Source organism: Dendrobates tinctorius, unplaced genomic scaffold (assembly GCF_039654945.1).
Source record: "Dendrobates tinctorius isolate UK_male_01 unplaced genomic scaffold, ASM3965494v1 ptg000132l, whole genome shotgun sequence".
Lineage (NCBI taxonomy): Eukaryota > Metazoa > Chordata > Amphibia > Anura > Dendrobatidae > Dendrobates > Dendrobates tinctorius.
In genome coordinates, this window is record NW_027361800.1 from 7065680 (window position 1) to 7088573 (window position 22894).

Sequence of the window (22894 nt, forward strand, 5' to 3'; positions counted from 1 at the left end):
CACTTGTATGTGTGAACATAGCCTAAGAAAAAAGTTTGAACTTCCTGTTTATTCTCTGATTGTCTCGGTGCATTCAGCCAACATAGCTCTGGGGCTGCTAACTGTTTCCATAAATGCAATCCCATTAGTGAAAACTTTTCAGGATCTGCAGCTGGGAAATTCTGAGACTGGGATACTTAAGATTTTGATGAAGTTGAAAATTGATTCCCTTACCTGTAAGAGTTATTGTGGTGAGTTTAGGATATGAACCTTTCCAGAGGCAATGTTTTCTATTGATGGAGCAAATTGTTACGATTACGGATGCTGCACCCTGTGCTGGGAAGCCTATTCATTGAGCTATTGGTAAGAGGTTCCCGATCTATTCTACAAAATAAAAGGTCAATCTCAAATTCCTCAAGATTCAGCAACCTTCAGGCCAAATTTGTATCCTCTTGGAAAAAAACTGTCTCTCCATTTGAACCTCTTTTCTGTGGTTTACATCAACTGATTATCCTTCAAGGTAAGGTTTTGGTGACCATGACCTCCTGCACAGGGGACTGGGAATGTTGCATGTACGAGTACTTTGTATTTGTCAAACTGGTACCAGGTGGTGTGTTTCTAAGGACTGTTCCACAGTTTCTATTCACGAATGTCCCCACAATAATATTTGTCTATTCTTATTCTAAATCCATCTGATGAGGAATAAGGTTTTTTTTTTCTCCATAACTTGAGTTCACTGATGGCTGCATTACTAATTCCATGTGGACTTCCTGAAGAAGAAGAAAGAGGACATCGTGTAATTTTGCTTTTCTTGAGTCTGAAGGCGGCACATACATACGTGGTAAAAATTTTTGGTAGCCCTCATGTGATGACAGAAAAACGCACTATGGTCACAGAAATAACTTTAATCCGACAAAAGTAATAATAAATAAAAAAAACTATGAAAATTAACAAATAAAAGTCAGACATTGCTTTTCAACCATGCTTCCACAGAATTTAAAAATAAATAAATAAATAAAACACATGAAATGGGCCTGGACAGAAAGGATGGTACCCCTGAAAATAAAATGGACATGTTAAATTATGATGTATCCACTAATTAGCATCTCAGGTGTCTACACTCTTGGAATCAGTGAGTGGGCCTGTATATGGGGCTACAGATACTCACTGTGCTGTTTGGTGACATGGTGTGTATTACACTCAACATGGACCAGAGCAAGCGAAGGAAAGAGTTGTCTCCGGAGATTAGAAAGAAAATTATAGACAAACATCTTACAGGTAAAAGTTATAAGACCATCTCCAAGAAGCTCGATATTCCTGTGACTACAGTTGCACATACAGTATGACTATTCTGAAGTGGCCTTCTATGAGCCCTGACCAGGCCAATTTTTACAACTCTGACCACTGTCCATTTATGAGGTAATAACTCTGAAACGCTTCCATGGATCCTGGTGATTCTGACATTGTTTTCTCGTGACATATTGTACTTCATGTTAGTGGTAAAATTTCATTCATATAACTTGTGTTTATTTGTGAAAAAAAAACGGAAATTTGGAGAAAATTTTGAAAATTTAGCAATTTTCCAACTTTGAATTTTTATGCCCTTAAATCACAGAGATACGGCACACAAAAAACTTAAGTAACATTTCCCACATATTTACTTTACATCAGCACAATTTTGGAACCAAAATTTTTTTTTGTTGAGAAGTTATAAGGGTTACAAATTGACCAGCGATTTCTCATTTTTGCAACACCATTTTATTTTTACTGACCACATCACATTTCAAGCCACTTTGAGGGGTCTATATGATAGAAAATACCCAAAAAGTGACACTATTCTAAAAACTGCACCCCTTAAGGTGCTCAAAATCACATTCAAGAAGTTTATTAACCCTTCAGGTGCGTCACAGGAATTTTTTGAATATTTAAAAAAAAATGAACATTTAACTTTTTTTCACAAAAAAAATACTTCAGGTTCAATTTTTTTTATTTTACCAAGGGTAACAGGAGAAGTTGGACTGGAAAAGTTATTGTGCAATTTGTCCTGAGTACGCTGATACCTGATATGTGGGGGGGAACCACTGTTTCGGCGCATGGCAGAGCTCAGAAGGGAAGGAGCGCCGTTTGACTTTTTCAATGCAAAATTGGCTGGAATTGAGATCGGACACCATGTCGCGTTTGGAAAGCCCCTGATGTACCTAAACAGTGTGAACCCCCACAAGTGACCCCATTTTGGAAACTAGACCCCTCAAGGAACTTATCTAGATATGTGGTGAGAACTTTGAACCCACAAGGGCTTTACAGAAGTTTATAACGTAGAGCGGTACAATTAAAAAATCATATTTTTTCCACAAAAATTATCTTTTCAACCCCAATTTTTATTTTCCCTAGGGTAACAGGACCCTAAAAGTTATTGTGCAATTTGTCCTGAGTACGCTGATACCCCATATGAGGGTGTAAATGACTATTTGGGCGCATGGCAGAGCTCGGAAGGGAAGCAGCGCCATTTGACGTTTTTAGCTGGAATTGAGATCGGACACCATGTCGCGTTTGGAAAGCCCCTGATGTACCAAAACAGTAGAAACCTCTCACAAATGACACCATTTTGGAAACTAGACCCCCAGGAACTTATCTAGATGTGTGGTGAGCACTTTGAACCCCCAAGTGCTTCACAGAAGTTTTATTTTCCTAAGGGTAACAGGAGAAATTGAACCCGGGTGTGAAAATAAAAAAAATCGTGTTTTCTCCACAAACATGATTTTTTAGTCACCAATTTTTTTTATTTTCCCAAGGGTACAAGGAGAAATTGGACCCCAAAAGTTGTTGTCCAATTTGTCCTGAGTATGCTGATACCTCATATGTGGGAGAAAACTACTGTATGGGCACACGTCGGGGCTCGGAAGGGAAGTAGTGACGTTTTGGAATGCAGACTTTGATGGAATGGTCTGCGGGTGTCATGTGCATTTGGAGAGCCCCTGATGTACCTAAACTATTGAAACTCCCCACAAGTGACGCCATTTTGGAAACTAGACCCCCCACGAAACTTATCTAGATGTGTGGTGAGCACTTTGAACCCCCAAGTGCTTCACAAAAGTTTTATTTTCCTAAGGGTAACAGGAGAAATTGAACCCCAAAAGTTGTTTAGCAATTTGTCCTGAGTATGCTGATACCCTATATGTGGGGGTAAAACACTGTTTGGGCGCATGGCAGAGCTTGGAAGGGAAGGAGCACCATTTGACTTTTTCAATGCAGAATTGGCTGGAATTGAGATCAGACGCCATGTTGCATTTGGAGAGCACCTGATGTGCCCAAACTGTGGAAACCCCCCCAATTCTAACTCCAACCCTAATCTCAGCCCTAACCCTAGCTGTTATGAATGAGTCACCGTAGGAGGCAGACACAAAAATAGAAGCTACGTCCAGAAAACCAGAGAAGTTGGCAACTATCAGGTTCAGGGGTCTGCAATCTATCAACACAACTAGCAGTAGCCGTGGGGGGTTCCTACGGTGCCCTAGACCCCTCAATCACAGCCGGAGAGCTAAATAACCTAAAGACAGAAAAGGAAATCTAAACTGCCCCAGAGCAGACCCCAAAGTAAAAGGCAGCCCCCAACATATAATGACGGTGAAGCAAGATGAAAAAACACTCACACAGATAGAAAGATAGGCTGAGCAAACGATGGGGCCCAAGCTAAACTAAACAGGACAGGAAAGGACCGTTGCTGTCTGCAATCTGCCAAAAACCCTATCAAAGACAGAAGCCAACAGCTGATATGGAAAAAGACCCTGAAGCAGCTAGGCTTCAAAAACTATATCAGCACTCTGGTATTTTCAGAAGACAGAGCTAAAGGAATTCAGCTCACCCCAGCAGGGAATGGCAGAAATCCAGAAAAACAAAGCAAACAAGGTCAAAGCACAAATGCAAAAAGCAGCGCAGAAAAACTTAGCTTTAGAAGAGCAGGAATTCAGACTGGTCTCCAAGGATCCCACAGAGAAATCACCCGCAGGGCAGGAGGGCGTCGGCAGCCTTATATCCAGTCCGTAACTCCACTCAGTCAGTCATCATCATTAGGCTCGGGTGCCTGATAATCAGGCTCACTACCTTTCCTTACCAGAAGAGGGAGTTCATTGGGCCTCAGTAGTGAAGGGGAAAATGAACTCACAACACCTAGCCCTAACCCTAATGGGAAAATGGAAATAAATACATTTTCTTTTAGTTTGATTATTTTCCCCTAACTAAGGAGGTGATAACGGGGGGTTTGTTTTACTATTTATGGCGGGCTTTTATGTTTGGCAGCTGTCACAGTCGAAAAGACGCTTTTTATTGTAAAAATAGTTTTTGCATCACCACATATTGAGAGCTATAATTTTTCCATATTTTGACCCACCGAGTCATGTGAGGTCTTATTCTTTGCGGGACGAGTTGACGTTTTTATTGGTTCCATTTTCGGGCACGTGACATTTTTTGATCGCTTTTTATTCTGATTTTTGGGACGCAGAATAAACAAAAACCAGCGGTTCATGAATTTCTTTTGGGGGGGTGCGTTTACACCGTTCCACGTGCGGTAAAATTGATAAAGCGGTTTTATTCTTCGGGTCAGTACGGTTACAGCGATACCTCATTTGTTTTTTTTATGTTTTGTCGGTTTTATGCAATGAAAACTATTTTACATTAAAAATAATTATTTTTGCATCGCTTTATTCTGCGAGCTATAACTTTTTTTATTTTTTTGCTGATGACGCTGTATGGTGGCTCTTTTTTTGCGGGACAAGCTGACGTTTTCAGTGGTACCATGGATATTTATATGCGTCTTGATCGCGCGTTATTGCACTTTTTGTTCAGCGGTATGATAAATCATTATTTTTTGCTTCGTTTTTTATTTTTTAAGGGGTTTGCTAAGGGGTTAACTAATGGGACAGTTTTATAGGGTCGGGTCGTTACGGACGCGGCGATACCAAATATGTGTACTCTTATTGTTTTGTTTTTTTTTATTATTTTCAAAAAATTAATTTATTGGGGAATTTTATATTTTTTTGCTAATTTATGTAGCGTTTTTTTAAAATTATTCTTACACTTTTTTTTTTTTTTACTTTATTACATTGTCCCAGGTGGGACATCACTGTCCTGTGACAGAGCGCTGATCTGTCACATCACAGATCACTGTGACAGATCAGCGATCTGTCACAGGCATAGACGCAGACTTCCTCATGCCTGCGCTTTGCAGGCAGTGAGGAAGTCAGCTCCCTCCCGAAGGTCCCCGTCGCCATCTTGGATCCGGGGGCCTGTAGGGAAAGGGCCCCCCGCAGCAGCGCAGCACATTGCGCTGCCATGGGGGGCTCAGGGAAGCACGGAGGGAGCCCCCTCCCTGCCGATGCTTCCCTTTAACCCCCGGTACACCGCGATCGTGTTTGATCGCGGTGTACAAGGGGTTAACGTGTCGGGGGCGGTCCGTGACTGCCCCTGACACATTGTGCCGGGTGTCAGCTGTGATAATCAGCTGACACCCGGCCGCGATTAGCGGCGCTCACCACGTGAGCGCCGCTGATCAAATCAATCAAATCAATCAATCAGATCAAATTTATTATCGCCAAGTACATATATACAAGGAATTCTTTGTGGCAAAGAGGCAACATAATATATAACAACAGATACAACAAGTAACATCTAACAAGACAGATACAGTATATAGTCTACACATGACGATTTAATTGTTGAACAGAGAGTGGATAGAAGCTGTTCATATGGCGGTTGGTGCTGCATTTGGGGACTCTGAAGCGACGTCCTGAAGGGAGTAGTTGGAATGAGGAGTGTCCCGGGTGAGAGGGATCGGATGAAATTTTCAATGCGTGGGATCGAATACTCTTATCATAAAGATCCTGGATTTTAGGCAGGGGGGGAACCTATAATTCTCTCTGCTGTTCTGAAAGTCCTTTGTAAGCGGAGTTTGTCATGCGCAGTGGCTCCCCCATACCAGACTATCAGAGAGGAACAAATCACAGATCTAATGAGAACATTAAATCGCTATGACGTACTATCCCGTCCGTGGGAATTAAGTCCCAGGGCACATGGACGGGATAGTACGTCATATGGGATTAAGGGGTTAAATTTATTTGACAAGTATTTTATCTGATTTGATTGGTTATATAAATAAACTTATGTTTCTATCTTGTCAGCAAGTAAATCTCTTTTCTCATCTTAAATACTCCGCTTACCTGGACTCTGCAAGGCCATCTCAGAATTATATCTATCTTTTCAGACCGGAGATTCCCAGAGTGATGTTTTCTCTGCTTTTGATGTTCCAATTTTTACAGAAGAGTTCTTGGACCAAAACAAAGGTAATCGATTAGGCATTACTTCAGTTTTTTTTTTTTCCATTTCTTTGTATTCAAGTTTTTCTTTATATAGCTTGAATATCAAGACATCTAATATCACATGAACATACAGTTTGCATTACTTCACATATTTGTTAAAACCTGTGATTTAGGAGGAATTGTAATTATCATTCTTTTTAATCAAAGTTAGTTTGTCATTCATTTTTTCAAGAGTGCATATACTTTAAAGATAACATTCCATTCTACGTATCACATGTAGCGTAAGCATAATCTATTATGGAAAACGGTGCCATAAAAGATAAAAAGGGAAGTAAGACAAAGGATATGATAAAATATTGAATTTTTATTAATTTAAAATAATATAAAAAGACTGGGCAAAGGGACCGCCAATGTCCAGGATTGGCATTCACACCGTCGCAGCTACAGCCACAAAATTTTGCACAGTCACACGTCTGGACCCCGAGAGCGTCATAGGCTATGTTGTGAGGCAAAATTTTAACACTGCGCTTTCCAATTAACCAAACAATTTTGCCCCTATCTACATAATGGGGGGAAAAAGTGAAAGGAAAAGTGTCGGAGGCAAATTGACAGCTGCCAGATGTGAACAAGGGGGACTTAAAAAAATGAGAGCGATGGCGCCAAACAGTATAGACCGTACAGTTGCTAAGGTGGGGCCCTGACATGGGATACTCACCACACATGGGGATATCAACACACACACAAAATGCGCGCCACACTACCACGTGCTTCAACACATATACCACCCTCAGCACACATTTCACCACACATACACCAGCCTCATCACATAAAAGTCGAAACACAAAAGTCGTCACTCAAAACTCGCCACGCTATCCCAGAGCTGTTTAAAAGATGAAAAATGAGCTGTGATTGGTTGCTATCAGCAATAGTTTTCTTTGTAGGCAGTTGTGGTAACAGGCCTATTATTCTTATCATTTCTATGGTGTTATCGTCCTTCTGTAAAGCTGGAAATAACACAATTTATTACCGTTCCAACACAGACCACACTCTGACACAGACTGCAGGGGGGGCCCAGTATCACACAGGATAGGATTAGATACATGGCTCAGCAGTCAGTATCACACAGGATAGGGTTAGATACGCAGCTCAGCACACAGTATCACACAGAATAGTATTAGATACACGGCTCAGCAGACAGTATCACACAGAATAGGATTAGATACACGGCTCAGCAGTCAGTATCACAGCATAGGATTAGATGCACGGTTTTTATGTGCAAATTTTTGCTTATTGGGCTAAGTGACAGAACCACTGTTTTGACATGATTTAAATATCAGTAAATACAACTGCCTTAGGGAAAGGGGAATGGAAGGAACACAATCCAAAGAGATAAAGATGGAAGAACTATATATTGGAGATATATTGGGATTTACCTGTGGCTGAGGTTGGAGACGAATACTGTAGAGGGCTGCGCACAAGGCAATAGGTGCTAGCAATGCCCCCCCCGCGGGGAATTTAGATTGTACCAGCCTATACTTAAAGGGTTTTAGGAATTTGTGCACTTAAATTATTTATCTATTTATTGATTAACATCATTATTGCATCATCTCTATTTCCTATTGTTACATGTATTGCTGGTCATCCTCCCCCTTCTATTGGAGATCCCTTTGCCTTGTCTTTTTATATTAATTATTTTAAATAATTAATAAAAATTCACTTTTTATCATATTCTTTGTTTTACTTCACTTATCTTTTATGGCACAGTTTTCCATAATACACTGCTCAAAATAATAAAGGGAGCACTCAAACAACAGAATCTAACTCCAAGTAAATCAAACTTCTGTGAAATCAAACTGTCCACTTAGGAAGCAACACTGATTGACAATCAATTTCACATCCTGTTGTGCAAATGGAATAGACAACAGATGTAAATTATTAACAATTATCAAGACACCCTCAATAAAGTGGTTCTGCAGGTGGGGACCGCAGACCACATCTCAGTACCAATGCTTTCTGGCTGATGTTTTGGTCACTTTTGAATGTTGGTTGTGTTTTGCACTTTTGGTAGCATGAGACAGCCTCTACAACCCATACAAGTGGCTCAGGTAGTGCAGCTCATCCAGGATGGCATATCAATGCAAGCTGTGGCAAGAAGGTTTGCTGTGTCTGTCAGCGTAGTGTCCAGAGGCTGGAGGCGCTACCAGGAGACAGGTCATTACACCAGGAGATGTGGAGGGGCCGCAGGAGGGCAACAACCCAACAGCAGGACAGCTACCTCTGCCTTTGTGCAAGGAGGAACAGGAGGAGCACTGCCAGATCCCTGCAAAATGACCTGCAGCAGTCCACAAATGTGCATGTGTCTGCACAAACAGTTAGAAACCGACTCTATGAGGATGGTCTGAAGGCCCAACGTCCACAGATGTGGGTTGTGCTCACAGCCCAACACTGTGCAGGACGCTTGGCAATTGCCACAGACATCAGTGTGACGAACAGCCCACCGCCGTTCGTCCACTTACGGGCGACACTAACGGGAGTCCCGCTGCCACCAAAACGCGACGGACAGCGGACCCTGTGTCACCACTATGTCACAGTCCCACCACTGACACGGGTGTATCAGTGGACGGAGGGGCGTGACACAATGCCGGCACACGGCTATCACAGGCGCAGTGGGGCTTATCTTAGTTATCCCAACACTGGCACCATGTGACCAAAAATATCCAGCAAGCTAATCTCGCTCTACAATTTGCCGCAGGGGGTGTTTAATTTGGATGCCCCACCACTGCTATCAATCTTCCAAGTACTGCGGGGATTTATGTATATCCCACTTTCTCAGTTCCACTTTGGAACTCGCAGCTCTCCGGCGCCCCCCTTACCCTCAGGTCAGTCAGGGAACTGCACCTAGGATAATTAGTCGCCGGACGGGCTGCCTGTTGTGAACCGGCAATTAGGCTTCTGCAGTAAGGGAATTATCAATGCTGTGGCTGAAGCCCCTTACTCAGCAATATAAGACCCTTCTAGACTGCCAGCAAGCCGTAATAGCCGTACACAACGCGCTGCCACCAGTCACGGTTACTTAATTCACAGTGTTAAATTAAGAGGGTCCGTGGCAAACCCCTTGAATTAGTAGCGATTATCTATCAAAGGCGTATAGTTCGATTCTTAGAGCATGGAGACAGATCTAAATAATTTCATTTATTTTCCGAAAGAGGACAGTGATTACAGATAAAAGTTGCTATAAAATTGAGACATAAAATATGTACAGTACAGGTATAAAATAAAAGTGGAGAAAACAAAGAGATTACACTCACAGTTCCATATTGTTCCTTAGGCAGACCATGCGGCTAAGGTGGGTGGAGGCGGAGCTGCACTTCTCCGCTCATCTGGATCTTTCTAGCACGACGACTTGAGCTGTTCTGAGCTGGTTTGCCCAGGAAATGCCTTATAGACTTTCCTATGTGACATCACAGAGAGGTGCATTCTGGGTTGATCCCACCTCTCTTATCCAAGTTATGTTTTGGCTACAAAACTTAGATTAGCTATAACTTTATGGGAGAAGCTGGTATGGACTCATCAGTGGTATCATGTTTCCCAGCGTAATGAGCCCATCAAGAAAACATCAAACATCTATGCGATATGACCGTCCATTTGGGCGCAAATCCTATCTCATGTTCTGGACAGGGTAGAACTTCGAAACATACGCGGTCTCGAAGCTGGGACCGCTCAGGTTACAAAAATATGATTTTCATATCTCTAGGGTATTTGGTTCTTATGGTATAGTCTCTCATAGTTTTATTCGTTTCAAACAAAGAAGTTTTTCCCGCTCTGAAGAGGAGAGAAGGCAAATGGTGTGAGGAAGATGGTCTAGCTAATTAACATTCCTGCTCTTCCAGAGGAAGTGGCAGGGTTGATAAAACCTGGGGGGAAGGAATTCCTACTACTGAGAGTTTACAATGTCCTAGGATGGAGGATTTGTTAGCACATTGCAACAGAAAACATATCTTGCAGACATGGTACATCACAATCAGGATTGGCAAATTCACCACTGGCGCCCTGTGCTTCATAGATGAAAGCAGATTCACACTGAGCACATGTGACAGCCATGACAGAGTCTGGAGACGCCATGGAGAGCGATCTGCTGCTTGCAACATCCTTCAGCATGACCGGTTTGGCAGTGGGTCAGTAATGGTGTGGGGTGGTATTTCTTTGGAGGGCTGCACAGCCCTCCATGTGCTCGCCAGAGGTAGCTTGACTGCCATTAGGTACCGAGATGAGATCCTCAGACCCCTTGTGAGACCATATGCTGGTGCAGTTGGCCCTGGGTTCCTCCTAATGCAGGGCAATGCCAGACCTCATGTGGCTGGATTGTGTCAGCAGTTCCTGCAAGATGAAGACATTGAAGTTATGGACTGGCCCGCTTGTTCCCCAGACCTGAATCCGATAGCACACATCTGGGACATAATTTCTCGCTCTTTGAGACTTTTCATTCTCTACTCAACCCAAGAGTACAGGCCCCAACCACGGAGCTCCGAGCTGACGATCTGGCCAATTACTTCAAAGAAAAATAGACCAGATCCGACAGGAAATTATCTCCCAATCACCTCATACCATGCACTGTCCTCCCTCCCCACTGCATCTATCTCACTCTCTGATTTTGAACCAGTCACAGAAGAAGAAGTAAGCAGGCTCCTTGCATCTTCTCGCCCAACCACTTGCATCAGTGACCCATTTCCGTCACATCTCCTCCAGTCCCTTTCCCCTGCTGTCACCACTTGCCTAACTAAAATATTTAACCTCTCTCTCTCTTCTGGTATCTTTCCCTCCTCATTTAAGCATGCCATCATACATCCACTACTTAAAAAACCATCCCTCGTCCAAAACTGTACTGCTAACTATAGACCTGTCTCTAATCTTCCCTTCATCTCTAAACTCCTGGAACGCCTGTTCCAGTCCCATCTTATCCGCTATCTCTCTGATAACTCTCTCCTCGACCCTCTCCAATCCGGCTTCCGCTCCTTACACTCTACTGAAACTGCCCTCACTAAAGTCTCTAATGATCTACTAACAGCTAAATCTAATGGTCATTACTCCATGCGAATTCTCTTGGATCTCTCTGCAGCATTCGACACTGTGGATCATCAGCTCCTCCTCACTATGCTCCATTCCTTTGGCCTCAAGGACACCGTTCTCTCCTGGTTCTCCTATCTCTCTGACCGCTCCTTTACTGTATCTTTTGCCGGTTCCTCCTCCTCTCACCTTCCCCTTACTGTTGGGGTTCCTCAAGGATCAGTCCTAGGCCCTCTCCTCTTCTCCTTGTACACTGCCCCTATTGGTCAAACAATCAGTAGATTTGGTTTCCAGTACCATCTCTCTGCTGATGACACCCAATTATACGCTTCTTCTCCTGACATCACGCCAGCCTTTCTAGAAAACACCGGCGATTGTCTAACCGCTGTGTCTAACATCATGTCCTCACTATATCTGAAACTGAACCTGTCAAAGACTGAACTCCTTGTGTTTCCTCCCTCTATAAATATACCTATACCCGACATTGCCATTTCTGTGTGTGGCTCCACTATTACTCCCCAGCAACATGCCCGCTGTCTTGGGGTCATACTTGATTCCGAGCTTTCCTTTGCCCCCCACATTCGATCACTGGCTCGCTTTTGTCATCTGCACCTCAAAAACATTTCTAGAATTCGACCTTTTCTTACTTTTGACTCTGCAAAAACCCTTACTGTTTCTCTTATTCATTCTCGTCTCGACTACTGTAACTCTCTTCTAATCGGTCTCCCTCTTACCAAACTCTCCCCTCTCCAATCTGTCTTGAATGTTGCAGCCAGGATCATATTCCTCACCAATCGTTACATCGATGCCTCTACCTTGTGCCAGTCATTACACTGGCTACCCGTCTACTCCAGAATTCAGTATAAACTTATTACCCTCACCCACAAAGCCCTCCATGGCTCAGCACCACCCTACATCTCCTCCATTGGTTCAGTATACCACCCTACCCGCGCCCTCCGTTCTGCTGATGACCTGAGGTTAGCATCCTCAATAATGAGAACCTCCCACTCCCGTCTCCAAGACTTTACACATGCTGCGCCAATTCTTTGGAATGCACTTCCCAGGTCAATACGATTAGTCCCCAATCCCCACAATTTTAAGCGTGCCCTGAAAACGCATTTATTCAGACTGGCCTATCGCTTCAACATATTAACCTAGTATATCCCTGTGTGGCACAGCCAAAAGTTTTACCATAACCAGGTTCCCAGCATCATGTTCCCACATGCTTTATGCATCCATTAGCCCTCTGTGTCTGTACTGATACACACTTAACATTATGGCTGGTCCATACAGTCAGGGCAACTGTTACCACCCACCTTTCGTGTCTCCCTTTTTTCCTCATAGATTGTAAGCTTGCGAGCAGGGCCCTCATTCCTCTTGGTATTTGTTATAATCTATGTGATTATTGTTATGCTGTAATGTCTATTGTCTGTACAAATCCCCTCCGAAATGTAAAGTGCTGCGGAATATGTCGGCGCTATAGAAATAAAATGTATTATTATTTTTATATAGCGCTAACATATTCCACAGCCCTTTACAGTTTGCACACATTACCATCACTGTCCCCGATGGGGCTCACAATCTAAATTCGCTATTAGTATGTCTTTAGAATGTGGGAGGAAACCCACACAAACACGGGGAGAACATACAAACTACTTGCAGATGTCCTTGGTGGGATTCGAACCCAGGACCCAAGTGCTGCAAGGAGCCACCGTGCCGCCCACCGAGACTGTCCATGAGTTGGCGGATGTTTTTAGTTCAGGTCTGGGAGGAGATCCCTCAGGAGACCATCCACCGCCTCATCAGGAGGATACCCAGGCGTTGTCCAGTAGGGAGGTCATACAGGCACGAGGAGGCCACACACAATACTGAGCATCTTTTCCTTGTCATGAGGCATTTCCTCTGAAGTTGGATCAGCCTGTAATTTGATTTTGAGTATCATTCCAAGTCCAGACCTCCATGGGATATTCATTTTGATTTACATTGATAATTATGTTTTATTGTTCTGAACACATTCCACTGTGCAATAAATAAAAATTTGCAATTGGAATATTTCATTCAGAGATATCTAGGATGTGAAATTTCTCTTCATCTTCAGATTTTTAGAGACATAACCAACACTATTTTTTCTGTAGCCTACTCGGTCAGGCGTTACTTCATTTTTATTAATCTGAAGGTTGAATATTTTTAAAGTCAGACATCTCTAGAAATCTTGCAGATATATTTGATTACACATAATCAGTCCATCAGGACTTAGAACAAATACATATTTGTTCACGGTTGTTGCAGTGGCAAAACAATTGCATTATGGCAAAGCTTAAATCTGTAGTCAAAAACATTCATTAATTTAGGTTGTCAGGATAAATTGTTTTCATATAATATTTACGTCCATAACCTGGAAATCTTAACTCATTTTTCACATGCGTTCTTTTTTCCTTCTTTCAAGAGCCATAACTGTCAAATATCGGGAAGGGATTAATCTTAATAGACCTGTCTGGTGTATAACCACTTGAAATTATTATAGGGGTTATCCCACAGAATGGTCCATTCCTTTAATGGTCCATTCCTTTAGCTGAAGTGTAGTTAATTAGTTTGACGAGTCATAAATATGATATTTGAAGGTCCCACTACGGAGACCACAATTGATCATTAGAACATTGGTGTGAACCAATCCCTCACACTTAAAACCTGTGCCACTGACCCCCACCCTCCCGCTCCCTTTCTCTGGAGCACTTTGGAATGGCCGCTCCGTCTGCAACCAGCTCCACGTGATCCACGACCTCTTTACCTCCCGCATCCTTTCCTTCCTGGCCCTCACTGAGACCTGGCTGACACCCCCTGACACAGCCTCCCCGGCCGCACTGAGTTATGGCATCCTCCATTTTACCCACACTCCTCGCCCTGGCAACAGACATGGTGGAGGAGTGGGTTTCCTCCTTTCTAAAAACTGCTCCTTCAACCCTATCCAACCCCCACCCTCCCTTATCCTCCCTTTCGAGGTTCATTCTGTCCGTATCTACTCTCCCTCTAATCTCCAAATGGCTGTCATATACCGACCACCGGGCTCAGCCACTGCCTTCATCGACCAATTCTCCACCTGGCTCCTCCACTTTCTCTCTGCTGACATCCCCACCATCATCATGGGGGACTACAACATCCCCTTTGACACTCACCAGCCAGCAGCCTCCAAACTCCTGTCACTTACCTCATCCTTTGGACTTTGCTCAGTGGTCCTCCACAGCCACCCACACAGATGGACATACATTAGACCTCATCTTCACCCACCTCTGTTCCCTACCTAATCTCACAACCTCTCCCTTCCCCCTTTCTGACCACCATCTACTCACCTTCTCATCCTTGTCCTCCTCACCTGCCCCTCATGTCCAGCCACTAGCACATCCTTGCAGAAACCTTGCACACTTAGAATCTCAAACTCTCAGACTCTCTTCTATTTCTGTCCTCCATATCTTTACTCCACGATACGGACACCGCCACCGCTTTCTACGCCACCCTCACATCGGCCATAGACTCAGTCGCCCTTCTCATGCATGTCAAAGTGCGACGAATTAATTGGAAACCCTGGCCCAACAACCTCACCAAAAAGCTTCGACAAGCATCCAGGGTCTCGGAGCGGCGTTGGAAGAAAACACGCCTGCCAGACGACTTCACTGCTCTCAAACAAGCTACACTTGCCTTCAAATCAGCCCTCACCTCTGCTAAACAGACCTATTTCACAAACCTTGTATGTTCATTATCCCACAACCCAAAACAACTGTCCAGCACAAACTCTCTCCTCTGCCCACCACTGCCACCTCCAACTCCCCTCATCTCTGCCGAGGACTTTGCCATCTACTTCAAAAACAAGATCGACCAAACAAAGCAAACCTTTACTTTTCCACCACCCCAACCACTCCACATACCAGACCTCAGCCCTTCCCTAATAACCTCCCTCTCCAACATCACTGAAGGAGAGCTTACTCATCTCCTTTCCAAATCACACCTCACCACCTGTGCACTTCACCCCATCCCTTCCCACCTGCTCCCCAACCTCACTAACACGCTCATCCCAGCCTTAACCCATTTCTTCAACCTATTGCTATCTTCCTATACCTTCCCCTCTGCCTTCAAATATGCCACCATAACACCCATCCTCAAAAAAACAAACCTTGACCCAACTGCTATGCTCAGCTATCGCCCCATATCACTGCTCCCATTTGCTTCCAAACTCCTTGAGCAGCACGTCAATGCTCAACTTTCCTCGCACCTCTCATCTAACTCCCTCCTTGACATCCTCGAATCTGGCTTCCGCCCCCACCACTCCACTGAAACTGCGCTGAACAAAATTACTAATGGCTTACAGCCAAAGCTAACAGTTCTCCATCCTCCTCCTTCTCGACCTGTCCTCTGCCTTCGACACAGTTGACCAATGCCTACTTCTACAGATTCTTTCACTTGGCATCAAAGACCTTGCCCTGTCCTGGATTGCCTCATACCTTTCTGACCGCACATTTAGCGTTTCCCACTCCCACACTACCTCCTCATCCTGCCCTCTCTGTTGGAGTTCCCCAAGGCTCTGTCCTGGGACCCCTACATTTTTCAATCTATACCCTTGGCCTAGGACAACTCAAAGTCCCATGGCTTCCAGTACCCACATGTATGCGGATGACACTCAGATCTAACTCTCTGACCCAGATATTGCCTATCTGCTGTCCAAAATCCCGGAGTGTCTTATCAGCCATATCCTCCTTTTTCACCTCTCGCTTTCTAAAACTCAATGCAGACAAAACTGAACTCATTATCTTTCCTCCATCTCACATACTGTATCTTTCCCATCTGATCTGTCTATTATGGTAAACGGCATCACGCTCTCTCCCGCACCTGAAATCCGCTGCCTTGGAGTAACTCTCGACTCTGCCCTGTCCTTCAAACCACATGTCCATACTCTTGCCACCTCCTGTCGCCTCCAACTCAAAAATAATTCCAGAATCCGTCCCTTCCTCAGCCCTCAATCTACTAAAACTCTTGTACATGCCCTCCTCATCTCCCGCCTTGACTACAGCTACACTCTCCTCTGTGGCCTCCCTGCTAACTCTCTTATACCACTCCAGTCTGTCCGCAACTCTGCTGCACAACTAATCCACCTCTCTCCCCTCTGCAAATCCCTCCACTGACTCCCAATTCCCCAATTAATCCAGTTCAAACTAGTAACACTGATTACAAAGCCATCCACAACCTGTCCCCTCCCTATATCTCTGAACTAATCTCCCAATATCTTCCCTCACTTAATCTTCGATACTCCCAAGACCTCCTATTCTCTTCCACACTTATTTGTTCCTCACACAACCGTCTCCAAGATTTCTCCCAAATATCCCCTATCCTCTGGAACTCCATTCCTCAACACGTCCGGTTATCTACCACCCTCAGATCCTTCAAACGGAACCTGAAAACCCATCTTTTCAGGAAGGCTTACAGCCTACAATAACCATTCTGCCGCCTCACCACCCGAGCTTCCGCCTCATCACCACCAGAGCTGCTGCATCCCCAACCTTCTTTCTCCTCTCCACTATCCCGTAGAATGTAAGTCCGCAAGGACAGGGTCCTCTCTCCTCTGCACCAGTCTGTCATTGTAAATTTGTGTACTGTTAATGATATCTATAACTTTGTATGTAACCCCCTTCTCATGTACAGCACCATGGAATTAATGGTGCTATATAAATAAATTAATAATAATAACCCCTATTCTGGAATAGATTTAAAAGCACAGTGGGAACTAGATGTTCTTAGTTCTTTGGATATAGATTGTGGTACTGTGCATGTGTGACCAGAGCTCGCGTTTACCCCCCCAAGAACTGTAGTTTGAGACCCAGTACAACTACGGTATACATTTACTTCCTATTATGTGGATAGGTTTTATTTTTTTAACTCCTTTATTAAAACAAACATTTTCATTAAGTAACAGTTTTACATTTTTGCTATTCTATTTTTTTTACCTACAGTTCGTGAAGCAGAACTGAGAAGACTGCGCAAAATGAACATGGAGTTTGAGGAGCAAAATGCAATTTTACAACGACATACTGAGAGTATGAACAGTGCCAAAGAGAGACTGGAACAAGAACTGGCGCAGGAGGAAAGGCAAGCAATGATCCTCCAACAGCAACTACAAACAATTCGGCAAATTTTGCTAACAAGTTTCTCATCACTTCCAATTCCAGGTGAGATATTATTGAAAATGTAACCATGTCTGTGTAGTCTGTAAGCCATATCAGCAACTCTGACTCCTCAATTTCCCTGACTTAAGACTCCACGACTCTGATTCCTCGACTCGAACTCCACAGCACTGGTCATTATTGAGCATTTACATAAAATGTACAACAGATTCATCTCAACTAAAAACTGAGATCCTTAGATCAGGAATAACAGACATTTTATAACTTGACCAAATTATTACGAAAACATTTACAGCACATCCTGCACTGAATTGCTGAACCCAATTTATTATATATTTTAGGAGTCGGTCCATTTTAGGAGTCGGTCCATTTTAGACAGACCAACTCAGACTCAACAAAAATGGATACAGACTCCATGAATCCGACTCTACAGCAATGGGTTTAACCCATAATGCTCATCACCCTGCAAGGTTCCAACAACTCCAAAGTACAATTATGTGGTCTAACTGAATGTGTGTGTCACAATGTGCTGGTCTGAAGTAAGAGAGAGGGGCCTCAAACTGTCCATGGAACTGGGACCCTACCTATCTCTGTCCCGGGGTTACTCTTGAAGGTAGAGAGGCCAGGATATCTGACCTTGCTAAAACTATGCATGCACGCTGATCTATTCTCTTCCCAGCTAATGGAGATATAGGACACACCTGAAATGGATGGCATAAATCAGACAGATAGGGGAATGAGAGGAAACTGCAATCGTGCAAAAACTCTCATGAAACAACAAAGTGGAGAACAAGGGAGCGACAGAAGCGACCGACCAAATGGGAGAGGATAAGGAAATACACACAGTACTGAAACCACCCAGATAACTCCTAGAGTTAACACCAACTAAATGCCTATTCCTCCACCATCAAACTGGGTAGTTGTAAGCCATCACCAGCAAGGAACAGAGGAAGCAGTGAGGTTTAAATGGAAGCCCCTGCAGAGTGATAGTATAGACCAAAGAGCAAATAAAAAACACTTGCTGTAAGAAAGTTGATGAAAGAATCAGCACCCAGACAGCGACAGAATCTCCAGTGGCTCTGACATTTGTGTAATTCATCCTAAGTACTATATTGTTGAAGAGTGCATGATTACCAGATAAGTGCACCTTTAAGACATTTCATAACTAGACTATGGGCCCAGTTCATCAAAGCTTTCATGCCAGAATTCTGGTGTAAAAGCTTTGAAAAGTCATCCAAAGTCCAGGCGCAACTCGGAAGTTGGCATAATCCCAACTCGAAGTTGGCATAAAGGCTGTGGCATTCCTTAAAACATAAAATCAGCTACATGATCAGCTAGTGATCTAATCCATATAAACCTAACCAATCAAGTACAATAGGATCATAGCATGGCCAGGAGTGTAATTATAAAACTAAACCTATAATGGGTATATTAAAAACAGCAGCCAACGTTTATCTCGGACATACATAAATTTTTTTCAAAGTGCAAGTGCTCATGATTAACAGTGCTCTATTAAAAAATGGTTGGATCTCGCCCATACACATTCTTGTTCATTCCCTTCTCAGGTCTCTACAACCTTGAGGGGAATGGATGGTGTGAGGAGGGTGGGGGGATATAAGAGTGAAATATTCCCTGTATTACTCCTTGTCATGCCCCGGCTTTGCTCCCGCCCTAACAAGGGCAGTACCCAAGTGTAGACCTATTTAGGGGTAGCCCAGATGAACCATGTAACCTCCAAAAGCATTTCTTTCCCTGTTCAGGGAATTCATCAGGGGCGAGAAGATGGATATGTGAGTGCTTGCAGTGGCAAGTTAAACCCAGTTAGCTGACTAGTAGTGTAAGTGCTCCTGTGTCTGAAACCATTTATCTCTAGACAGGAGCACTGACATTGCTAGTCAGCTATGATCCCATTCTTTAATCCAGAAATCACACTCTAGTACCTGACTGGAGTGAGGTTTCTGGCACCTAGTAAGGAGAGGTGGATCCAACTTGTCAGATGCTCCAGATTTATAAAGAGGTGAATCATGAGCTCCTGCATGCCCCCTCATCAAAACCAATTGATGAATTGTGCCCTATGGGTAATCCGTTGTAAGCCAAGATGCTTTCCATGGCCCTAACCTCTTTGGTTTAGGCACTGATGTTAATACAATTCATCCCATTTTTAATGGTGGTGATTGAGGTCAGAGCTGTGTGTAGGCTGCAATAATTCACATCAAATTCCTCAAACCATGTCTGTGACTCTCTCTCTGAGGCCATAGTCATGTTGAAACAGAAAGCCCCCTAAACAATCGGCATAATGTTGAAAGCATAAAATTTTCCGTCTTTCAGCATCATTACTACTTTTGGAATTTACATGGCCAAGTTTTCTATGAACAATGCCAGGCGTCACCCTATACCTTTCACATAATTTTTGTATTAGGCATGGATGAATTACATCCTAGGGTACTGAAAGAGTTATAAGGGAAAATTGCAGAACCACTAGCCAGAATGTTTGAAAAATCCTGGAGAACAGAAGTCACAGAAGATTGGAGAAGGGCAAATGTTGTCCCTGTCTTCATAAAAGGAAAAAGGATGGAGCCAGGGAATTACAGGCTAGTGAGCCTTACTTCTATACCAGGAAAGATCTTTGAGGGGGTGTGGCCTGAGGGAGATGTGAGTGGACACGTGCTGAAGGAGCTCCCGCTCGATATACCGTAGGACAGTTTGATAGATTGCAGCCACTATTTAGCTGTCAAATTCACATTTCTTGGAAAGGGTGCTGACCCTGACCGCAGGCTCTGTAAATCAGGAGTGCACGAACAAATGGCAGGGAGGAAAGGAGGCAGAAGGCTGGCTGGGGAGTCGGAGAAGAAAGCACAAGATGGCGCCGGCGGGGAGGACGTAATGATCGCGGGCCCGGAGGAGGATGGGGGAATCCCCAAGAAGTCAGAGGCCGCATCAAAGCTGTGGAGGTTCGCCAGGCTGTCGGAAGACACGCAGAGCCCGGCACATGCAGGTGGAGGTCAGCCTGCGGAGGAGCCAGAGGAATCTGGTGTGGAGGAGGGTGAGGAGAGTGACTGCGGGAATCGGGAGGAAGAGCAAGGAACCATGAGTTGGGAGAGTGGAGGTGAGCTGGAGAAATATAAGCGAGAAATGGGGGGGGATGGTGATCCCAGAGGAGCCCACATTAAAAGACTTGTTCAGGCTCGCACTGCACTCTCACACTACTATTATTGATGTGGCAGCACAGCTGGGGGTCCTGCAGGCCAGTATGTCTAAGTTACAACACTCTATGCATGTCACTAAGGAGAGGATGGGGGAAACTGAGAAACGTACTAGCACTGTGGAAGATACTATTGCAATACCTGACAAGCAGCATCAGCATATGGCTACTGCAATATCAGCCGTGCAGGCAAAGACTGATGACCTAGAGAACAGGTCAAGACGCAACAATGTGCGGATCATTGGGGTGCCGGAAAAAAACGAAGGCTCTGCGCCCACAGAGTTCTTTGAACAGTGGCTGTTAAACACTATTGGCCAGAATAACCTGTCCCGTTTATATGCCGTGGAAAGAGCTCACCGCGTTTCCCCTCCCCCCTGGTCATCCCCCAAGACAGGTGCTTGTCAAGGTTCTGCATTATCGGGACAAGGATGCTATTCTTCGCTTTTCCAAGAATCATCCGGACCTGAAAATCAACGGCTCCAGGATTTCCATTTACCCGGACTTCTCTATGGAGGTTCAAATGCAAAGGACCAAATTCGTTGACATTAAGAAGAGGTTGAGAGCTCTGGGTGTGCCGTACGCAATGCTATATCCAGCTAAACTAAGAGTGGTAGGTAGATGAGGACATTGTCCATTTCTTCCTGGATGCAAAGGAGGCCCTCAACTGGCTGGACAGCAACGAGACGCGTCTCCGCAAGGCGAATTCTAAGGGCTCCGCTGGCTGACTGAGCTGACTTGTCCTTTAATCGGGACGGGACCTGTCCTTTAATCGGGACGGGATCCTACATATATCCGCTCTTCCTTCCTGTATACCTTTTTCTCAGGAGGAGTACCCTCCCTCTCATTTTGGGAAATAATCTTGCTGTGCTTTGGAGGGGGAGGGAGAAATTTTCCTACCTCTTTCTATTTTTCTAGTTCACATGTTCTAGACATGTTGAAGATATTTAACAGAAAGTTAATGTGAATGTTTTATGGTTAACTGTTGAGAATTGTTTGGCTGCAATCACTAGTCATATGCTACTCCCACAGGTTGGGGAGTAAAGCGGGCTTGCTTCGGTGAAGTGTATACTCTGAATCGGATAAACAAAGGAAAAAGTTTTTTGTCAGCTCACCAAACCGTAGCAAATGCGAAGTCTGGAGAATGCAATCAATCCTGGGCGGTGCAGGGAACTTGGATTCCGGAAAATCTTGTAGGCACAATACTTGGGAGATGTTCCAGCAACTTCGACCAAAGGATGGTTAAAATCAAAAGACTTTATTCCAAAAAAATGATTAAAAACAGAATAGATGCATAAAAAACATATGGTTCACCAATGTGAGAGACGTTTACGCGTTTCGGACTAGAGGGTCCTTACTCATAGCTTGAATCGGATAAAGTACGCCCTATCCTCCGTGACACCTGGAGGAGAGGGAAAGCTTGAGTTGGGTGAAGTTTGGGTACTGTGGGGGTGGGGAGGGGGGAATGTTAAATTATTCACTGTCACACAGGTTTGAGTGGAGACAGCCTTACTAATTCACAATTGTGGAAATGGATGGCACGGTATTTGGGGCTGCAGGGTAATGGCGGATAAAATAAAGATAATAAGTTGGAACGTTAGGGAGTTGACGTCCGGAGTAAAAAGACAGGCAATGTTTACGTTCTTGCTCGATACCAAACCTGCAGTCATATGCTTGCAAGAAACCCACTTGATAGAGAGTAGAACGCATCTTCTCAAAAAAGGGTGGCTGCATGCGGGGTATCATGCAACATATTCCTCATACTCACGGGGGGTCAGTGTTCTTGTTCGCACAGGTATGCCTTTTGAACAGTGTAAAGTGATTATAGACCCACTGGGACGGTTCGTATGCTTGCTATGTAAATTGTCTGGTATTCTGATGTTACTGATCTCGATATATATCCCTCCGCCGTATTGTGGGAAATTGCTGTACAAGGTCATGGAGGTAGTGGGCGATTTCCCGGGGATCCTTTCTGATAATTGGCGACTTCAACAATGTTCCTGATGCCCATTGGGACAGGGGTGGTCAGGAGGTGCGGAGACCGGGTGGTAATTGCACCCCCTTTGGGACGGTTCTGAAGGAGACTGCACTAATAGACATATGGAGAATCCATCACCCCGGAACCTATAAGAACTCCTGCTTTTCTCTTTCCCCCACGACGGCACCACGGCGAG

The 22894-nt window shown here is 44.2% G+C and overlaps 1 protein-coding gene across 8 annotated transcripts in view; it reads left to right on the forward strand.

Moving 5' to 3' along the window:
* The window catches only part of HMG20B (high mobility group 20B), a 282791-nt gene that overhangs the window by 211545 nt on the left and 48352 nt on the right, over window positions 1-22894 (forward strand). For all 8 annotated transcript variants that reach the window (XM_073543403.1, XM_073543409.1, XM_073543412.1 and 5 more), the window contains 2 exons: window positions 6236-6314; window positions 17351-17566. In XM_073543403.1, coding sequence (XP_073399504.1) covers window positions 6236-6314; window positions 17351-17566 — 295 coding nt within the window. The remainder of the gene's footprint in view (window positions 1-6235; window positions 6315-17350; window positions 17567-22894) is intronic.